This window comes from Hypomesus nipponensis, chromosome 4 (genome assembly GCF_054491055.1).
Source record: "Hypomesus nipponensis isolate SF chromosome 4, ASM5449105v1, whole genome shotgun sequence".
NCBI classification, from domain to species: domain Eukaryota; kingdom Metazoa; phylum Chordata; class Actinopteri; order Osmeriformes; family Osmeridae; genus Hypomesus; species Hypomesus nipponensis.
Genome location: NC_140364.1, coordinates 1,181,047 through 1,198,297, shown reverse-complemented (window position 1 = coordinate 1,198,297; position 17,251 = coordinate 1,181,047). Strand labels below are relative to the sequence as shown.

At 41.4% G+C, this 17,251-nt stretch overlaps 1 protein-coding gene across 17 annotated transcripts in view; it reads right to left on the bottom strand.

The window, feature by feature from the left end:
- pef1 (penta-EF-hand domain containing 1) overlaps nt 1-17,251 on the bottom strand; it is a 103,177-nt gene that overhangs the window by 51,209 nt on the left and 34,717 nt on the right. For 12 of the 17 annotated variants that reach the window (XR_014753240.1, XR_014753238.1, XR_014753239.1 and 9 more), the window contains exons 4-5: nt 12,057-12,200; nt 11,568-11,796 (exon numbers count right to left, since the gene is read on the bottom strand). Coding sequence is in view for 10 of the 17 variants with exons in the window: in XM_084695548.1 (XP_084551674.1) it covers nt 11,568-11,796; nt 12,057-12,200 (373 nt within the window). In the remaining 7 variants the exon portion in view is untranslated. Of the gene's footprint in view, nt 1-9,327; nt 11,797-12,056; nt 12,201-17,251 lie in introns of those variants that run through there. The other 5 variants (XR_014753243.1, XR_014753242.1, XM_084695557.1 and 2 more) reach the window with 2 other exon arrangements.

The window sequence follows — 17,251 nt, the reverse complement described above, 5'->3', positions numbered from 1 at the left end:
GATATTACTATACATTTGGCAATGATAGCTATGCTGTTGGACTTAAAAAGCAGTGTATATGGTTTGGCAGGGGCATATTTTGAGTTCTGATATTGGGCTGGTTTTATTGGCCATTGGGCTGGTTTTGTCACACAAACCTGGCAACCCTGGTGGACACGCACTGTCACTGCAAGGCAGCTGCAGAAACGCCACAAGCAAAGAGGCCTGGGTGATAATTTGCTCATTTTACTTTGTGATATGACACACAATTGAGATGTGTCATGTACAATATAAGCTAATATTATTAAGGAAGTACATCTACTTTCGGAAACAGGAGTCTACTATTTCACTGAAGAATTAGCATCATGACATTAGCCTCTGTTGCCCGGGCAACACATACTACAGAGGTCTATGATGCTGTAGATCTGTTTTCAATCGTTAAAATAAACATTACTCATAAATACATTTTCGTTGTAGGATTTATTATGACATTAGATTACAAGTAAACGATTTGTGGGTGAAATTATCATTACCTGTGGTTTCAAACCAGTGTAGCTCACTGCAACGCTATAGCCTAGTCTAGTAGCTCACAAAAACATCTACTGTACAGTAGGCTACAGGCACAGCTGTTTACAGGAAGTCAAACTCAAATGGCGGCACACAATCGGCACTAGATTACTTAAATCAAAAGTCTTTCAATAGGTGAAACTATCTGACTAGTGACTTCTAACCTAAACTCCATTGCCACAGTCTAAACTTGTCAATCTGTTCATGAAAATAATTTCAGCCTAAAACGTAGCCTACAACGGAACGTATAATCAAATTCTACCAACGCAATCTCTACCGAGACGAACACAGTCCAGTACTGTAGTACAATTTACCGGGTCAGCTTCTCCACGCAGGACTATTTTGCGTTGTTACTGACAATGATCGCTACCACTGAGCTTTTTATGAATGAGGGATTTCCCCCTGAATAAATGTCAAGCTTATTTACATTTATGGGGGTATATTTTTCAGTTAGCAGAGGGTGATTTGAATCGCGATCCCATCTGAGATAGCTAGCTATATGCCCAGTTACGTTGTTGTTAATAAGCTTCAAAAGGGGTTCTTTATTAATGAATGAATGCAATATGCAGGGTTTTTCCTGGGTCAAAATGGGTCTTCGGTGCTCAAAACACACACACACACACACACACACATATATATATATATATATATATATATATATATTAGGGGTGTAAATCTCTAATGAAAAAGACGATCCGATTCGTATCTCAATACATACAATACAAGAAAAGATGCATGTTGATAAAAAACAATTCAGTGCGATTCGATTCAATGCGATTCGATGCAGTTCAATAATTGAAAATATTCTGAAAGTTTTTTTCATTTGTTCAATGAATATGAACAAACATTTTATGTTGAAATTAGTCTGTATGTACCTCGGCCTTAACTCTTTAAGCAATTCACAAAATCCGTCATTTTCCACTACACTGTATGGTCTGAGGTCCATGGCGATGAAACGAGCCACAAGCGTGGTAATTGTCTTACGGTGCGTTCACACTGCAGCGGGGCGGGCAGAGCGGGGCGTCGGCTTCCCATTCATTTTCAATGAAACCAGGCGTTTACGCCCGCGTAGGGCATTGTGGGAAGGTGAGCGGGGCGGCGAAGCTCGCATAGGGCATTGTGGGAAGGCGAGCGGGGCAGCGAAAGTGAGAAGGGTCCAAATGCAGTGCTCCCTCCTCAGGCCCCTCCAAACCGGAACTCTCTCCTCAGGCCCCTTTTTTCATGTGTATCCGAGGTATTAGTGCCACCGCTGGTCGGAGGATACTGTAGGCTATTTATATTAATAGGCTAACTTACATTGAACTTCGGTTTTAGCATAAGTCAATAGTGTTTAACAAAGCGGAAATTAGCATTGCGGCTAGCGTTAGGTACAGAGTTCTAAATTAACACCCTCCAAATGCGGGCTAAATTTCATTTTCATAATAAAAACTCGCTAGCCAGTTTGGCCGGTGATAGCCTAAATGAGGCATTTCATCAACGATACATAAGGCTATGTTCTCGGCATGGTTATTGTTAATTTATCCCCCTGCAGTAGCCTAAGTTTCCCATGAACACCGTAATCCTACGTTATTGGAATATGGAATATATGTTTAGTGCTATTACACATCTTTATTATTGAAGTGGTAATTGATGAAGCAACATTTAACATAAATACAAGGATGGATATTGATTTCAGATTAAGAGAGTAGTGTTGTTTGTATTATCAACGTTAAAAAATGAATTATTTCAGAGCCGGCTCTTGTTGCCGTGGAAACAATAAACAATAACACGAGCCAGCTGTTGCTGCTGCAAATGACCAACGGAAAAAATGTGATATTCTATAATGACCACTAGATGACGCTAAACTGCCAAACCTATTTTCTATGCTTGCCAGGGTTAGAACAGTGATCATGTTTGTAATGTTAGCAATACGTAACGCTAGCCGCAATGCTAATTTCCGCTTTGTTAAACATTATTGACTTATGCTAAAACCGAAGTTCAATGTAAGGTAGCCTATTAATATAAATAGCCTACAGTATCTTCCGACCAGCGGTGGCGCTAATACCTTGAATATACATGAAAAGAGGGTCCTGAGGAGAGAGTTCCGGCTTCAGGGTCCTGAGGAGAGAGTTCCGGTTTAGAGGGGCCTGAGGAGGGAGCACTGCATTTGGACCCTATTGGCGAAAGTTGGATTTTCTGAACTTAATGTAAATGAGGAGCGTGAAAACGCCAGCGATGGCCAATCGGGTTGGTTTCTTGTTTCTTGTAACGTAGCAACTGTTGGTAATGGTAAACATTTCTAGGTTTGACAATTTTCAAGATGGAAGAGCAACTCATCGTATGTGTCTTCATACCCAGTATTGTATGATACGTCTATGTTAGATTACAGAGACGTAAACACAAAATACAACACACGTAAACGTGTGTTGTATTTTGTACTTTAATTCAGTTTCTTCACATTACGTAACTTTCTTCTGTGCTAGCTGCGTAGTCTAGCTAGCTCACCCGGCACACGACTGACATTCAACGCTGAAATGCTGGCTGGCAGCCACTCGCTATCCATACAGTGAATGTGTAGAGGCAAGTCATAATCTAGCGAATGATTTGCACAGATTTCGAGTAATATAATAAAAGGTTACACATGTCAACGTTAATGTCTGATGCATCTTTTTTTCCAGCCGGAAAAAGACCCGTTACATAGAGTGCAGGCGGCATTTAATCTTTCACTCGGCCTAAAAAAAGTGTGGAAAAAGATAACCTATTGTGTGCTGAAGATAAGATCATGTCAGATCTAGAAAGCGTGTCGGATTCTTGCTTAATGTGTGTAAAAGTTGTATTTTGTCTGCACATTTGCCATCACATTATAGAACTACAACAGTGATTTAAGAGAACTACAGCTCTGAATGAATCTGTCTGGCACGCCCCCGAGCGTGGTGCACCGTGGGAAGGCCGGCGGTGCTAAACGGTAAAAAAGTCTGCAGATTCATTCAGAGCTGTAGTTCTCTTAAATCACTGTTGTAGTTCTATAATGTCATGGCAAATGTGCAGACAAAATACAACTTTTACACACATTAAGCAAAACTCCGATATGCATTCTAGATCTGACATGATCTTATCTACAGCACACAATAGGTTATCTTTTTCCACACTTCTTTTAGGCCGAGTGAAAGATTAAATGCCACCCGCACTCTATGTAACGGGTCTTGTGCCGGCTGGAATACAGAGATGGTCCATGTTCTATTTGCGCTCATTTTTATTATTAATGAATTGTAATAATTTCTACAAGCTAGCTAGCACTTTAGCAATTTTTCCAGTAACATTGAAAATAGTTGTATGCATAGGTGAGCTGGATTTATAACCACACCCTGTATTCAAAACCAACGAATTAAATTCCCTCCAGCTCTTTATATATTATTGGAGGGAATACACTGGTATAAATATAGATGCTCTCCATCAATATTGTATCAGTCATCACGAACAACCGTCAGAAGATTGCTGTCATCGCCCTGCTCTACTGTCGGAGAAGACGCCGCCGATGCTTTTGGGTTCATCCCATTCGCCGTTTGCGGGTAGACAACGGAGCTCAACACCGGCTGGTTCAGGAGCTGCGACTGGACGACGGCTTGTTCCAGCGGTACTTCAGGCTGAACCGGGCCGAGTTCGATGACCTGCTGACCAGAGTGGGACCCCGGATAGCGAGGTTAAACACCTCGTTCCGCGAGGCGATGAGCCCAGCTGAACGCCTCGCTATTTGTCTATGGTAAGCTTTAATTATTATTAGTATTTCAGTATTCTCAGACTAAAATATAGTGTAGTTATTTTCTATGCATTATTTTAAATGTATGGTATTTCTTTGTAGATACCTTGCCACGGGGATTCGTTCATGACGATCAGCTTCAGTTATCGTGTGGGCTCAAGCACTGTGGCAGGTATTGTTGGGGCTGTGTCCCAGGCCATTTGGGACTGCCTGGTGGAGGAGTACATGCCTGTGCCGACCAAGCAGGACTGGAGGGACATTTCTGAAGGCTTCCTTCAGAGGTGGAACTTCCCTAACTGCCTGGGTTCCATCGATGGCAAGCACGTTGTCATCCAGGCCCCTCACAGTTCAGGGTCACTGTACCACAACTATAAGGGGACATTCTCCATCGTTCTCCTTGCGGTTGTGGAGGCTGACTGCATGTTCCGGGTCATCGATGTGGGGGGTTACGGTCGCAACAGTGACGGTGGGACCCTGGGCAACTTTGGTTTGGCCCTGAAGAATGGAACCCTGGACCTCCCAGAGAACTGCATCATCCCTGGAGCAGAGCCACGTGGACCACTGCCACACGTCTTCGTGGGAGATGAGGCCTTTCCTCTGCGGAGCAACCTCCTGCGCCCCTTCCCTGGGATGAACCTCTCCAGGGAGAAGAGGCTTTTCAACTACCGCCTCAGCCGTGCCAGGTTGACAGTAGAGTGTGCCTTTGGCATACTCTCCAGCCAGTGGAGAATGTATCGGCGTGTGGTTGGTGTCAACCCAGCAAAGGCGGAGGTTTGTGTGAAGGCCACTTGCATCCTCCACAATTACATCCGGAGGTCCAGGATAGGTGCCAGGGGATCTCCTGCAGCCAGTCCTGGTCAGGAGGGGTCTGCTGCTCTTCAGGAGGGTCCACGAGTGGGTAGCAACAACGCTGCGCGTGCAGCCATTCGTGTGAGAGATGCTTTCACTGCATACTTCAATGCAGAGGGTGCAGTGCCCTGGCAGCAACATGTCATATAGCCTGTGGCATTGAAAACCAAAGGTTCTTTTAAGAGCCACACATACTAATCACAAAAAAAGCAAACAGTTCCTAAATGTTATTTTCATGAAATCAGTGTATGGTTGTGTAGTTTCTTATGATCTAATTTGCACCTATAAAGACAGTTACAAAAGCAGTAGCAAACATGTGCTCCTAAATAGTTAAATACTGAACAACAATATTGAACACCCTCCAGTCCAATCATTACAGATTCTTTGTGTATGTTTAAACAAAAATTATACCAACCATTCATAGTACCAATTACATAAAATGGACACAAGGTCTGTTAGTGACATTTTTATTTTGTATAGTAGGCCTGTCACTCTGTGGCCCTCAGCTCAGCCTCTGCCTCAAAAAACAACCGGTGGATGTTAAATTTCAGCTCAGAACGCTTGGCTGGTGGCATTCTCTTTAATAAAGGGAGGAGGCTTTAAAAAAAAAAGCTCATCCTCGTCTTCCTGTTGTGGTGGTGGTGGTTGAGGTGCAGGTGCTTGAATCGCTTCAAGCATCCTCTCCTCAACTAGTGAGCCTCTCCTTCCGCACCCTCTTCCTAGCCTGACTGTGAGAGGATGCTGGCTGGGGGTTCTGGCTGGCTGGCTGGCTGGGGGCTCTGGCTGGCTGGCTGGGGGCTCTGGCTGGCTGGCTGGGGGCTCTGGCTCGCTGGGGAAGTTGCCACTTGTCTCCCTAAATTCAACAAATGGAGCTAGGAAGCTCATGGCCGCAGCGTACTTCCATGGTCTACCACTCCCTGCACCTGCTCCACTCCTGCACCGATCTTTCTCCTTATTTTTTTCTTTTTTGTATCCTGTCCTCAACGTCTTCCATTTCTTTTTGCATACATCGACTAGAAAAAAAAAGGCATCAGACATAAACGTTGACATGTGTAACCTTTTATTATATTACTCGAAATCTCTGCAAATCAATCGCTAGATTATGACTTGCCACTACACATTCACTGTATGGATAGCGAGTGGCTGCCAGCCAGCATTTCATTATTGAATGTCAATCGTGTGCCGGGTGATCTAGCTAGACTATGCAGCTAGCACAGAAGAAAGTTACGTAATGGGTAGAAACTGAATTAAAGTACAAAATACACACCAGGGACGCCAACAAACTCTGCAACCTTGCGCCAGGCATCATTTTTTTTGTTTACGTCTCTGTAATCGAACAAAGACGTATCGTACAATACTGGGTATGAAGACACACATACGATGAGTAGCTCTTCCATCTTGAAATTGTCAAACCTAGAAATGTTTACCATGAGCAACAGTTGCTACGTTACAAGAAACAAGAAACCAACCCGATTGGCCATCGCTGGCGTTTTCACGCTCCTCATTTACATAAAGTTGAGAAAATCCAACTTTCGCCTCCCCGCTCGCCTTCCCACAATGCCCTACGCGAGCGTCGCCGCCCCGCTCGCCTTCCCACAATGCCCTACGCGGGCGTCAACGCCTGGTTTCATTGAAAATGAATGGGAAGCCGACGCCCCGCTCAGCCCGCCCCAGTGTGAACGCACCGTTAGCCCTCGCTTAACTCAGATGTGGCTGATTGAGAAACTGTGATATATTTCTGTTCTCGGATGGGGTTATGTTTGTGCTGGTCGATGCAGTGCTAGCATCAGGTTTGACAACACTGGCATGGTGTCTCGAGATGTGCTGAGATTTGTGGTACTGCCAGTGTACTTAATCACTTCCCTACAGAACTTACAAATGGCTTCATTTTTAACAAGTTAACCTTCTTTTTTGTAGAAGCCAAATGTCTTCCAAACTTCGATTTGAGTTTCGATGGCGCATTGAAAATGTGTTCAATGTGGTCAGACATCATTTCACTACAGACTTGCATGTTCTGAGCTTGTCAACGTATGTTGCGTTATTCAAAGGGATAGCAGCACGCCTGATAGGTTTATGCTATGCGGGCTTTGGCCAATGACAGACTGTCATTGTTCTGACTGAGCTCAAATGCACCAAGTGAGTGAGGGTTTTGGATAGCAACCCTAGACGATAGACGAACAATCGGCAACAACCGATTCATGTTATTTTAAAACCAATACCGTACTTCACGAATCGATGTAGTCGTATCTTACACGCTAAAAACGGATATCGATATGTATCGGGGTTTTTTTACACCCCTAATATATAGATATGTATGTGTATGTATATGTATACATAATGTAATGTCGTGTATGTGTTGATTTGTTCAAGTTCATGTTCATTGTGATGTATGTGCATGTATGTACATCAGCGGAAGCTCATGTGGGGGTTGCTAGGCAATACGGGGCTGGGGGCTGGCAGAGGAGCCGGGGGGCGGGGACACCTGAATAAGTGAATGTGTTTCTGGTTGATGAGCCTCTACGTGCTCACGTTTTAGTTGCAGTGATTTACATGCATTGTTGAGAAGTAATAAAGTGAACATTCAAGCAAAACATCTCTTCTTAGTGCCTGAGATCGCTACAATATATATGTATATATACTGTTTACTTTTTTTGTCCCCCCAACCCCACATATTTTTGTCCTATTTCCGCAAAGCAATAAAGTTAGGCTACTTAAAGACACCTTACACTCAAAGTATGTTCTAAATGGCATAAATGCTGCCAATTAATAATTGACGTAACAACTTATTGTAAATGGTCAGTAGCCTAGCCTATCGATTAAGGTAGGCCACTCATGTACACTAGGCCATGTACACTGCCTGGTTCATTTGATCTTGATAGGCTAAGCATTCTGCAGCAAGCATAAAAAATAAACCCACTTTTTATCAATTAAAACTACTTCAGCATAATAATGCACCTTAAATACAAACCTGAGCAAGTGCAGAAATCGCTACCGAATCAACAGACGTGCAATTTAGCTAGCAGGGGAAGAATACATACAACGAAAATCACCTGTTAACTTGATTTAAACTTGCAAGAACTACAGACTTATACAATAATAGGCTCACATAAACTGACAACGTAAGTTATACTTACAGTTCTCAAAGACGCACACACGCAATCACAATTGCGGTGTGAAGCGCGTGTCCTTGCAATTCACCAACATGCACTCTAACAATCATTGCTGAAAGACTGCCTAAAATTTTGTGGTGGCAGAAATTTTGCCATAGAGGAAACACTGCACTATATATGATCATTCCAGGGTAAGAATAGCAATGGAGGCTGCGTTTGAAATCGTAAATCAAACTTTTGTCAGCATTTTGAGTGGAAATTCTATTTGCATTTCTACAGGTGTGTTTGTGCACGTCGGGCTGGCCCTCGCAGCGGAATGACAGTTCAGTGGCCACTCTGTTCATTCGTGCACCTCACAGTTGCGTATTGTTCAGACAAGAAGACACGTTTATCAACTCGATTACTATTGATCTACACAGAACGAGGGTTTGGCTGTAGCCTGCTTGAAACATACTGTTGAGAACATATTCGCTGACATGCATTGCACGCGTTTTGTTACATTGGTCTGCCAAATGTATTCGTTTTGATTCAACTATGAGGCTGCTCCCTCTTGCAGGGGAAATGAGAAGACAATTATTTCATTCTACTCTTCACTCTTAGTATTTTGAGTTGAGCAGAAAAATTATGCTTTTAAACCTATGTAATCTTTATAAATAATAAGTAGGCTGTGCATTTTTGATATAAAATATAGCCTACAGAAATATCAGTTGTAAAAACGGACCCCTGTGCAACCGACGCAAGCAAGCACACTCTACAATTTCCCCAGAAATTGTACCCTCTCTAGTTCTTTGTGGTTTGCTGGACATGCCTCAAAAAGTTACACAACATTAACGTGTGTAATTGCAAACGTGTCACGTGACAGTTTAACTTTTTGTCACATTTGGCTTTCCATTTTCCAAAGTTAAAGTCTTGCTTGAATCATTGTTACAACTAGTATGTAAATTATTACAACTAATAAATAAGAACCATGGACATTTGGAGCTGTAGCAATACACAGGTACTGTAAAGCTACAGGAATAGTTCTCATAACGTTTCAATACAACTAAGATCACTCTGCTCTTATCAATTATACAAATGACAGATAAACCAAATGTACAAAACTTTATTACTTTTCCTGAATGCAATAGTAAACAAAAAACTACTTTCTTCTGCATGGATACAGAATTACAATAATTGGCCCCAGGTTACACACAAATATTATTGGCCCCACAGTAATAATCAGTCCTGAACCTTCTAGTTTGGCACTCAAACCTCAAAATATCATATAAAATATCATATTAATATACTATACTAGGGTGTGGAATGACAGTTCAAATAAATGGAAGAGAAGAGAAAAGGCAATGTAGGAAATTGGAGAGTAAATATTTGGCAATAACTCCAGGTATTTAGCTAAAAGTCTGAGGCCCGTTCTCCGTACGTCGCTAACTCAGTTAGCTGGATTCGATTGTTGACGATTTGTCATTATCTTGGATTGTTCGGTTCTTCGAAGCTCATTCTGGACTTGCTGTCATAGCAACAAGTCGTTTAGCTTAAACCTGATCGGGAGCAGGCTTCTTTTATGTAAACAAGATTTGATTGCGGTTTTATAAGCAGAGGTGATACAGGAAGTCTGTCACAGCCATGTCTTGTCCGTTTTTATGACAATAACCTGTTGTCATAAAACAAACCAACTCAATCCAGCTAAACTAATCATAAACAACAAGGGTGTTCGAAGAACCTACTTAGCCACATCATGATTAGCAAGATGATGTCATCTTGGATGTGTCATTGGATTTGGATGTAATAAGCAACATACAAAGAACGGACCCCAGGTTAGAAGGACACATTATCAGGATATTGAATTGCTACTTATAAACTCTGGAGTTTGTTGTTCTTTTGGGAAGCAGGGGCGTAGGTTTCATTATAGGACAAGTATGTTATAAAATCTCAGTTATAAAAAAAAAAAAGCTGTCTCACTGACATTCGAAAACAACCCAAGCTCATGCTGGTAAGTGTATTACAACTGACTGTATATTTAAAAACAAACAGTTCACAATAGGGTCTACCAAAGCCATTGCAGCTTATTAAAGGTCCCATGGCATGAACATTTCACTTATTTTACGTTATTTAACATTGATATGAGTTCCCCTAGCTTGTCTTTGGTCCCCCTGTGACTAGAAATGTTGATAAGTGTAAGCCAAGCCCTGGGTATTCTTCTCCGTCCTTGAGAAAATGAAAGGTGAAATGGTCCAACCTGAAATGTTCCCCTATATCGTCATAAGGGGAAAGGTTCCCTCCCTTTCTCTGCTTTGCGCGCCCAGAGAATTTGGCTTGCCAATGAGACAATGAGCTACAACCGTGCAAGCGCAATTGTTTTTTTCTCGAGACATCATGGCTTGCAAACGACTGAAGCATGGTAGTTAGCCCCACCTCTATGAGGAGGAGCCTCATAGCATTTAAAGCTACAGACACAAAAATGGCACGCTCTAAGGCAGTGGTTCCCAACCCTGGTCCCCAGGGCACCCCTGTCCTGCATGTTTTAGATGTTTCCCTGCTCGAACACAGCTGATTCAAATGAATTGATCTTTATCCAGCTCTGCAGAAGCCTGCTTATGACCATTCATTCGAATCAGGTGTGTTGGATCAGGGAAACATCTAAAACATGCAGGACAGGGTTGCCCTGAGGACCAGTGTTGAGAACCACTGTTCTAAGGAAAGCTCATTGTGGGACAGCTCGCAGTAGCTGTAAATCTGCACCAATGCTGAATTTCAGGAATGAGACTTCAGATACAGTATTAGGGGACCCCTAAGGCCTATATAAAAGCATTCAAAAACAGCATGCCATGGGACCTTTAAGAACCAAGGCTTTGTACATTTAAATGTTGTATAAAGAAAGCATTACACGTTAAGTTCAGCAATAGTGGCAACAATTTGCAATGCTTAATTTTTTTTTTTTTTTTACTGCAGTTAAAACTCAAGTCTGTTACAGTATGGTGGAGAAAGGAGGGCGGAAATATGGTACTTGATTTAAACCCTTCTTTTACTCTCTCACTCCTCCATCCTTTCCTTCAATTCACTCTCTGTATCCCGATACTTTATAGAAAGCACATAATATCTGTATATAATAAGTATTGCTCAGTTGTCAGAGCACTTCCCTTCAGATCAAGAGGTTCTTTGGAAGAAAGCGTCTGCTAAATGAATCCATTTATCATTATTAGAAATACAAATGCTAAGGGCTACAATAGCATAGAACTGTTGCAGCTTCTGAAGGAACTGTTTTGGGGATTACATTAACCAAGATCCTTTGGGGGTTTGAGGCACTTTGGATGAGTGTGGGCAGAGCTTACATGAGCCTGTTGATGGCACAGGAGAGGAAGTCTTCGTAGTTCAAGCGTATGTTTCCTGTCATGGCAGTGTCCTTCTCGCGGAAAGCCTGCGTCATGCTCTGCAGCTGCGTGCATACCTGGATGAAGCGGTCCAGCTGCATAGAGCCAGGGTGACCGCTGCATGACCCAGAATGACCCGCTAGGGACTCAGCGAACTGGGGCCTCAGGTTGTAGCCCATCTGCGATAGGGCTGGTGAGGAGAGGAAGGGGAAACATGAGAAGGAGGAAGGAGGAAAGGGGTGGAGAGAAGGAAGAGGGGAGGGAAAAGAAGTGGAAATATTGGAAAATTATGGCAGGAAAGGAGGTAAACAGGAAGAAAATGGAAAGGAACAGGAGGAGTGTGAGAGAGGAGAATAGTGGTGAGTGTTGAAAAAATTCATGGGGCGTGATGTTCATCAATTAAACCATGTTAAGAACATGTGACACACACGCCAACACACACACCATTACCTTGGTGAAGTTCAGTGCCATTGATGCAACCAGACCGGTCCCGGTCGTACTGCTCGAACAGGGCTCTCCACTGCTGCATGAACACCCACAAGGCCGAGAAACCAAAAAGATCGATACGACCCGACCTGCTCCTGTCAAACATGTCTATGGAAAAACACAGCACAACAACCACTTCACTCAAATGCAGGGATACATCCCGAGACTCAACCCCCCCCAAAAAGAACCAAGCACTATTTAAATATTGCCCTGCTCCAAATATTGAAATGTCCCCGAACTATAATTTACATCTGTGGCGGGACCTCCCAAATTCACGGTTGCTCAAACGCTCTCATTTGAGCCAAGACACCTTACAAAGCAGGGAGTTTATCTTCTGGTCTGAACATGAACTAGAGGGGGTACAATTTCCGGGGAAATTGTGAGGTGTGCTTGCATTTGTTGCAGCTGGGGCAGTTATTTTATCTTTCACTACATCACCTCAAACCTGTTGTTTAAACCAGAGGTCTTCAACCCTGGTCCTCAGGGACGTTCTTTCCCTGCTCCAACACACCTGATTCAAATGAATGGTCGTTAACAGACTTCTGCATAACTAGATAACTATGGAGGACCAAACCTGCCATATTTACAAATGAATGAATGAATAAATAAATGTCCACATCCATGCATTTAGACAGAAATAAACTATTATATATATGAATTAATGCACAATTGTCAATCAATAGTTACATATATTTTACATGTATGTATGTATTTAATTTTGTATTCATTTATGTATTCATTTATGTATTCATTTATTGATTGATTTATTGATTGATTTATTCATTCATTCATTTATATATTCATTTATTTATTTATTCATTTATTAATTCATTTATTTATTCATTTATTTATTCATTCATTCATTCATTCATTCATTTTTCCCAATATGATAATGAGAGGAGGCCAGTAGGCGTGGAAACTGATGTTCAGACATTGCAATCAATCCAGAGCCATAGATTCAATCTAGCTAACGCCTGGGACACACTGGCTGCGAAGCGCCCTGGAGCGCCACGATATACTACGAATGGCGCGATGCTGTTCACACCAGACGCGCATTTCTCCACGCCGGTCACCAAGCCTTTCACCTTCTCTGAGATTTTCTTTTCTACATGTAAAGCTGACATGTACATAAACATGGCATAGGCTACAGGCTATTTAGGCAACTTGTTGCTCCAACAATAACCGTCGCAACGGCATCCCATTCCCAATATAACGTGGCAACGTTTGGCTTTTGTTGCCGTAGTCTTTGTAAAATATGTGCTATGGGGCATACAACTCCATTTAGGACTAAGCTACTTTTCATCTTCGATGATTAACTTTGTGTCGTCAATCTTCACAAATTTCTCTTCTGCTTGATTGGGGGCTATATGCCAGATTGTCTATCTTGCTCTTACACACAGGACAAATATGTTGGTTTGACAACCAACAATCATGATTTTTTATTTTAAAATGTTTACGTTTTTATCGGGGTAAACACATGGTTGGCCGGTCAGCGTAGTGAAGTTGGGTGTTAAGTGATAGCCCACAACTAACGTATTAAAATCTTTATAACATGTTTGTTTATCCAAATATCATATATGGTGAATTAAATCTTTGTTTTCAACAAGGTCGGCCAGCCTGTCCATGTAGGCTATGTTGTCCATGACAGCAAGGATGGATGTAAGGCTACATAATCGAATACAAAGCGTGGAAAACGATTAGCCAATGGTGTGTCAAATACCGCCTACCTATTTTGATTGACACATCTCATTAACATATTGACTTGACACATGAACACATGAATTAATAAATGAATACATGAATGAATAAATAAATGAATAGATAAATGAATACACAAATAAATACATGTAAATTATAAGGTAATATTGATTGACAATTGTGCATGAATTAGTACATGTATTCATTTATTTATGTCTAAATGCATGGATGTGGACATTTATTTATTTATTCATTCATTCATTTTTTAATATGGCAGGTTTGGTCCTCCATAGATAACGACCCATTCATTTGAATCAGGTGTGTTGGAACACGGAAACATCTAAAACGTGCAGGACAAGGGGTCCCTGAGGACCAGGGTTGAAGACCTCTGGTTTAAACTAATGTCAAACATCCAAACATTTGTAGAATTTCCATTGGTCTACTTATATTTTACACCTGATTTCTGTATATTTTAAATAAAATATAAAAAAGCATTACACCATACACGTTGTATGGTGTTGTTTCTGCTCATTTACAGTTCAAAGTACTATGAGTGATGTGTAGAATAAAACAGGGTCCTCTTCCAATTTCCATTATGAACGCACATGTCATGTGACGTTGTGACATTTCTGACTGTAGCTAGCCGGGGGGTGTTCCATCAATGTCGCTAACGCAAGTCGCGCTAACACGAATAAGTCTCACTTACGTAAACGTCAACTTTTAGTGACGTTATTTCTTAACTTGTTAATTTAAACTAATATATTTTTGGGAGATGAAGTAGGCTTAAACAAGTGAATCATTCAGGTCTGCACTTCAAAAAGTCTGAATTTATGTTTCCGAACACAGACTAAAGTGCTTTGCGCGCAGGAATTTACTCAACGGAACTGTCTTAAGATTCTGTTTCCGTTTGTTTGAAATTATTTGCAACACATTTTAGTTTAGCTAGACTTTTAGCCTGACATGGATCAGGATAGTTCCGAACCTTGATTACTTAGCTTGAACTAGAATAATCCACATTAATTGAACGGAACTCTCGTTAAAGTAAGTGAGATTGGCGAAATAAGTCTTGCTTTCCCATAATCGACGTTGATGGAACACCCCCCTGGTTAGATACCGTTAGCTGCACTTTTCACCACAAAAACTTTTAAACTTTATCTGATTTCAGCTGATAAAAGCAAAGCTTTTGGAAACAAGATGCACATTTTGACACCGAGACAGAAAAGAGTTGTTAAAAAAGTAAATAAGTAACTGTTATCCTGTATAAGAATGATTTAGTGTTCAGCATTCCTTGTGTGCAAAGAGAGGCCTACCCACAAATCTGAACTCGGGGTAAACATACAATACCCTTATCTTGGGGCTGAGGACTAAGAAGAGGGGGGTTTGTTTGACAGAGCTGGAAGTAAGTCTGAGCTCTGGGGCCTGTTCCATAAAGGCCGCTCAAATAAGTTGGACTTAAAGTCCCAAACCAGACTTGAGTTAGCTTAACATGTCAAGCGGGGCTAAAGCGGTTCCATAAAGGCCAATTTCAGCTCACACAGTCCTACTAATTCAAGTCAGATTTAATTGCTAACGCAATTAGCTTGACTATTCCCTATTCTTAAGCAGCCCGAGAGGTAAAACATGGATCATACAATCCACCACGACAAAAGCAATGCACACGGCCATGTGACTTCTTCCAGAAAGAACGTTCCCTTTAAGCCTTGTACTATGACAGCTCCCTCATCAACCGCTTCATCAAAATGAAACAACACGCCATGATTGAAGTGAACGATAGGTTAAGTCAAGGTCCTTTTTTAGACCTTTAGTTACTTCATTGATTAAAAAACAGACACCATCTAAACAGATATAAATTAACTTTTTTGACATTGTTTTAAATAAATAGCCTACTATTAACCAATATATAACGCTTTGGATAAAGCGTTTGCTAAATGAATAAATCTAAATGTAAACACAGTAGTCTAACTTTTTAACATGGTTGTGTCTGGAACATGGAGGATTGTTTTGCAATTGTAGACTACTGTTATCAACTATATAGCTATGATAATTATACTCTGATAATTTAGATTGAGATAGGCCTATGCCTGATTCCTAAACGTTTGAAACTAGGCTACGTAACGTGGCGTGTAGGCAATCAAATCATTGTTCATCATTGTTGAATGCATTTGGCTAAATGTTGTAGCCTATGTAGGCTATTTAAGTTGACTTTCTATCAATGTTGAACATGAAAATGAGAATATCTGTGGTAAATCATCGTTTTCCCGTTGGGTTAGTGTTACAGGATGGTCTGGTTAAGCACCAAGTCACCAGTGACGTGCGGTGATGTCAGTAAGAGGGTAGGCACTGAGTTATGAAAGACAGATTACCTAATTTATTGTTTAGGCTAATAGGCTACGTCAAAACAGTACGCACAAGCGCGGCACACATGCAGGGTTGATATCAAGAAATGTCCAATCAGGATGACATATCTTACTCTCATGACATGACATATCGTAGTCTCTCTCACACACGCACGCACACACACCAATGTCCAGCATCAGAATGCAACCATCTTTATCCTTAAAGGGGCAATTTACTGTTTTTTGGGGGTATTTCACACTGTTCCTTAAGGTCTCCAAATAGGGTATGTAACATTGGTTGGGTTGAAAATGGCCCGGGTGCTGTTCTATGCCCACTGACAAATCCTCTGAAATGTTCCCGGGAAAAAACAGTAGCTTTTCTCCTTTTATGGTATGCTCATTAATATTTAGATGAGCTGCACGCTGATTGGTTGGTTTTCAACGAGTGAAGCTGGGGAGCAAAAACGCAACACGGCCAACAGCAGCACTCGCTGAAACACCGAAGTTGGAGACTTGAAATAAAAACGTGCAAATAAATCTATTGTGTCTACACAACACTGTTTTCAACAGATTTACTATACATCATTTGAAATGATAACATTACTTGTTTCCACTTCTGATGTTGAAGCAAACTGGATTGACTTGGGTGGGTAGAACGTTAGGCTACAGCTTAGCAACCAAACCATATCCTGATTCTACTCGCCTTCAGTTAGCTAGCTAGCTCTAAATAACATTACCAAGATCTGGACAAACATGCATCTTGAATTGTAGATTTACATTACACAGGTTATTTATTTGAATGAAACACAGTCAGGAACATGAATCAACGTTAGCCCCATTACCAATAAACTAGGCTAATTATCACACATTCTACCTATGCTCTTGCGTTAGCAAGCTAAACTTGTTTACATGCCTACAGTCTAGGTGTTACTACTAACAGTTACTAGCAATGCTACCGTATCCTGTATCAAGCACCTGCCTTTCTCCAGTTCTTTCAAATAGATTATCTAGACAGGCGTTAGCAATAAGCCAGACTGCTGTTCGTTTTCTGGCTATTTTTCGGAAGCTTCCCTTCTAATGCCGACTACAGCTAGTCTAGCTAGAGTCATTTGATGTGTGTAGAAA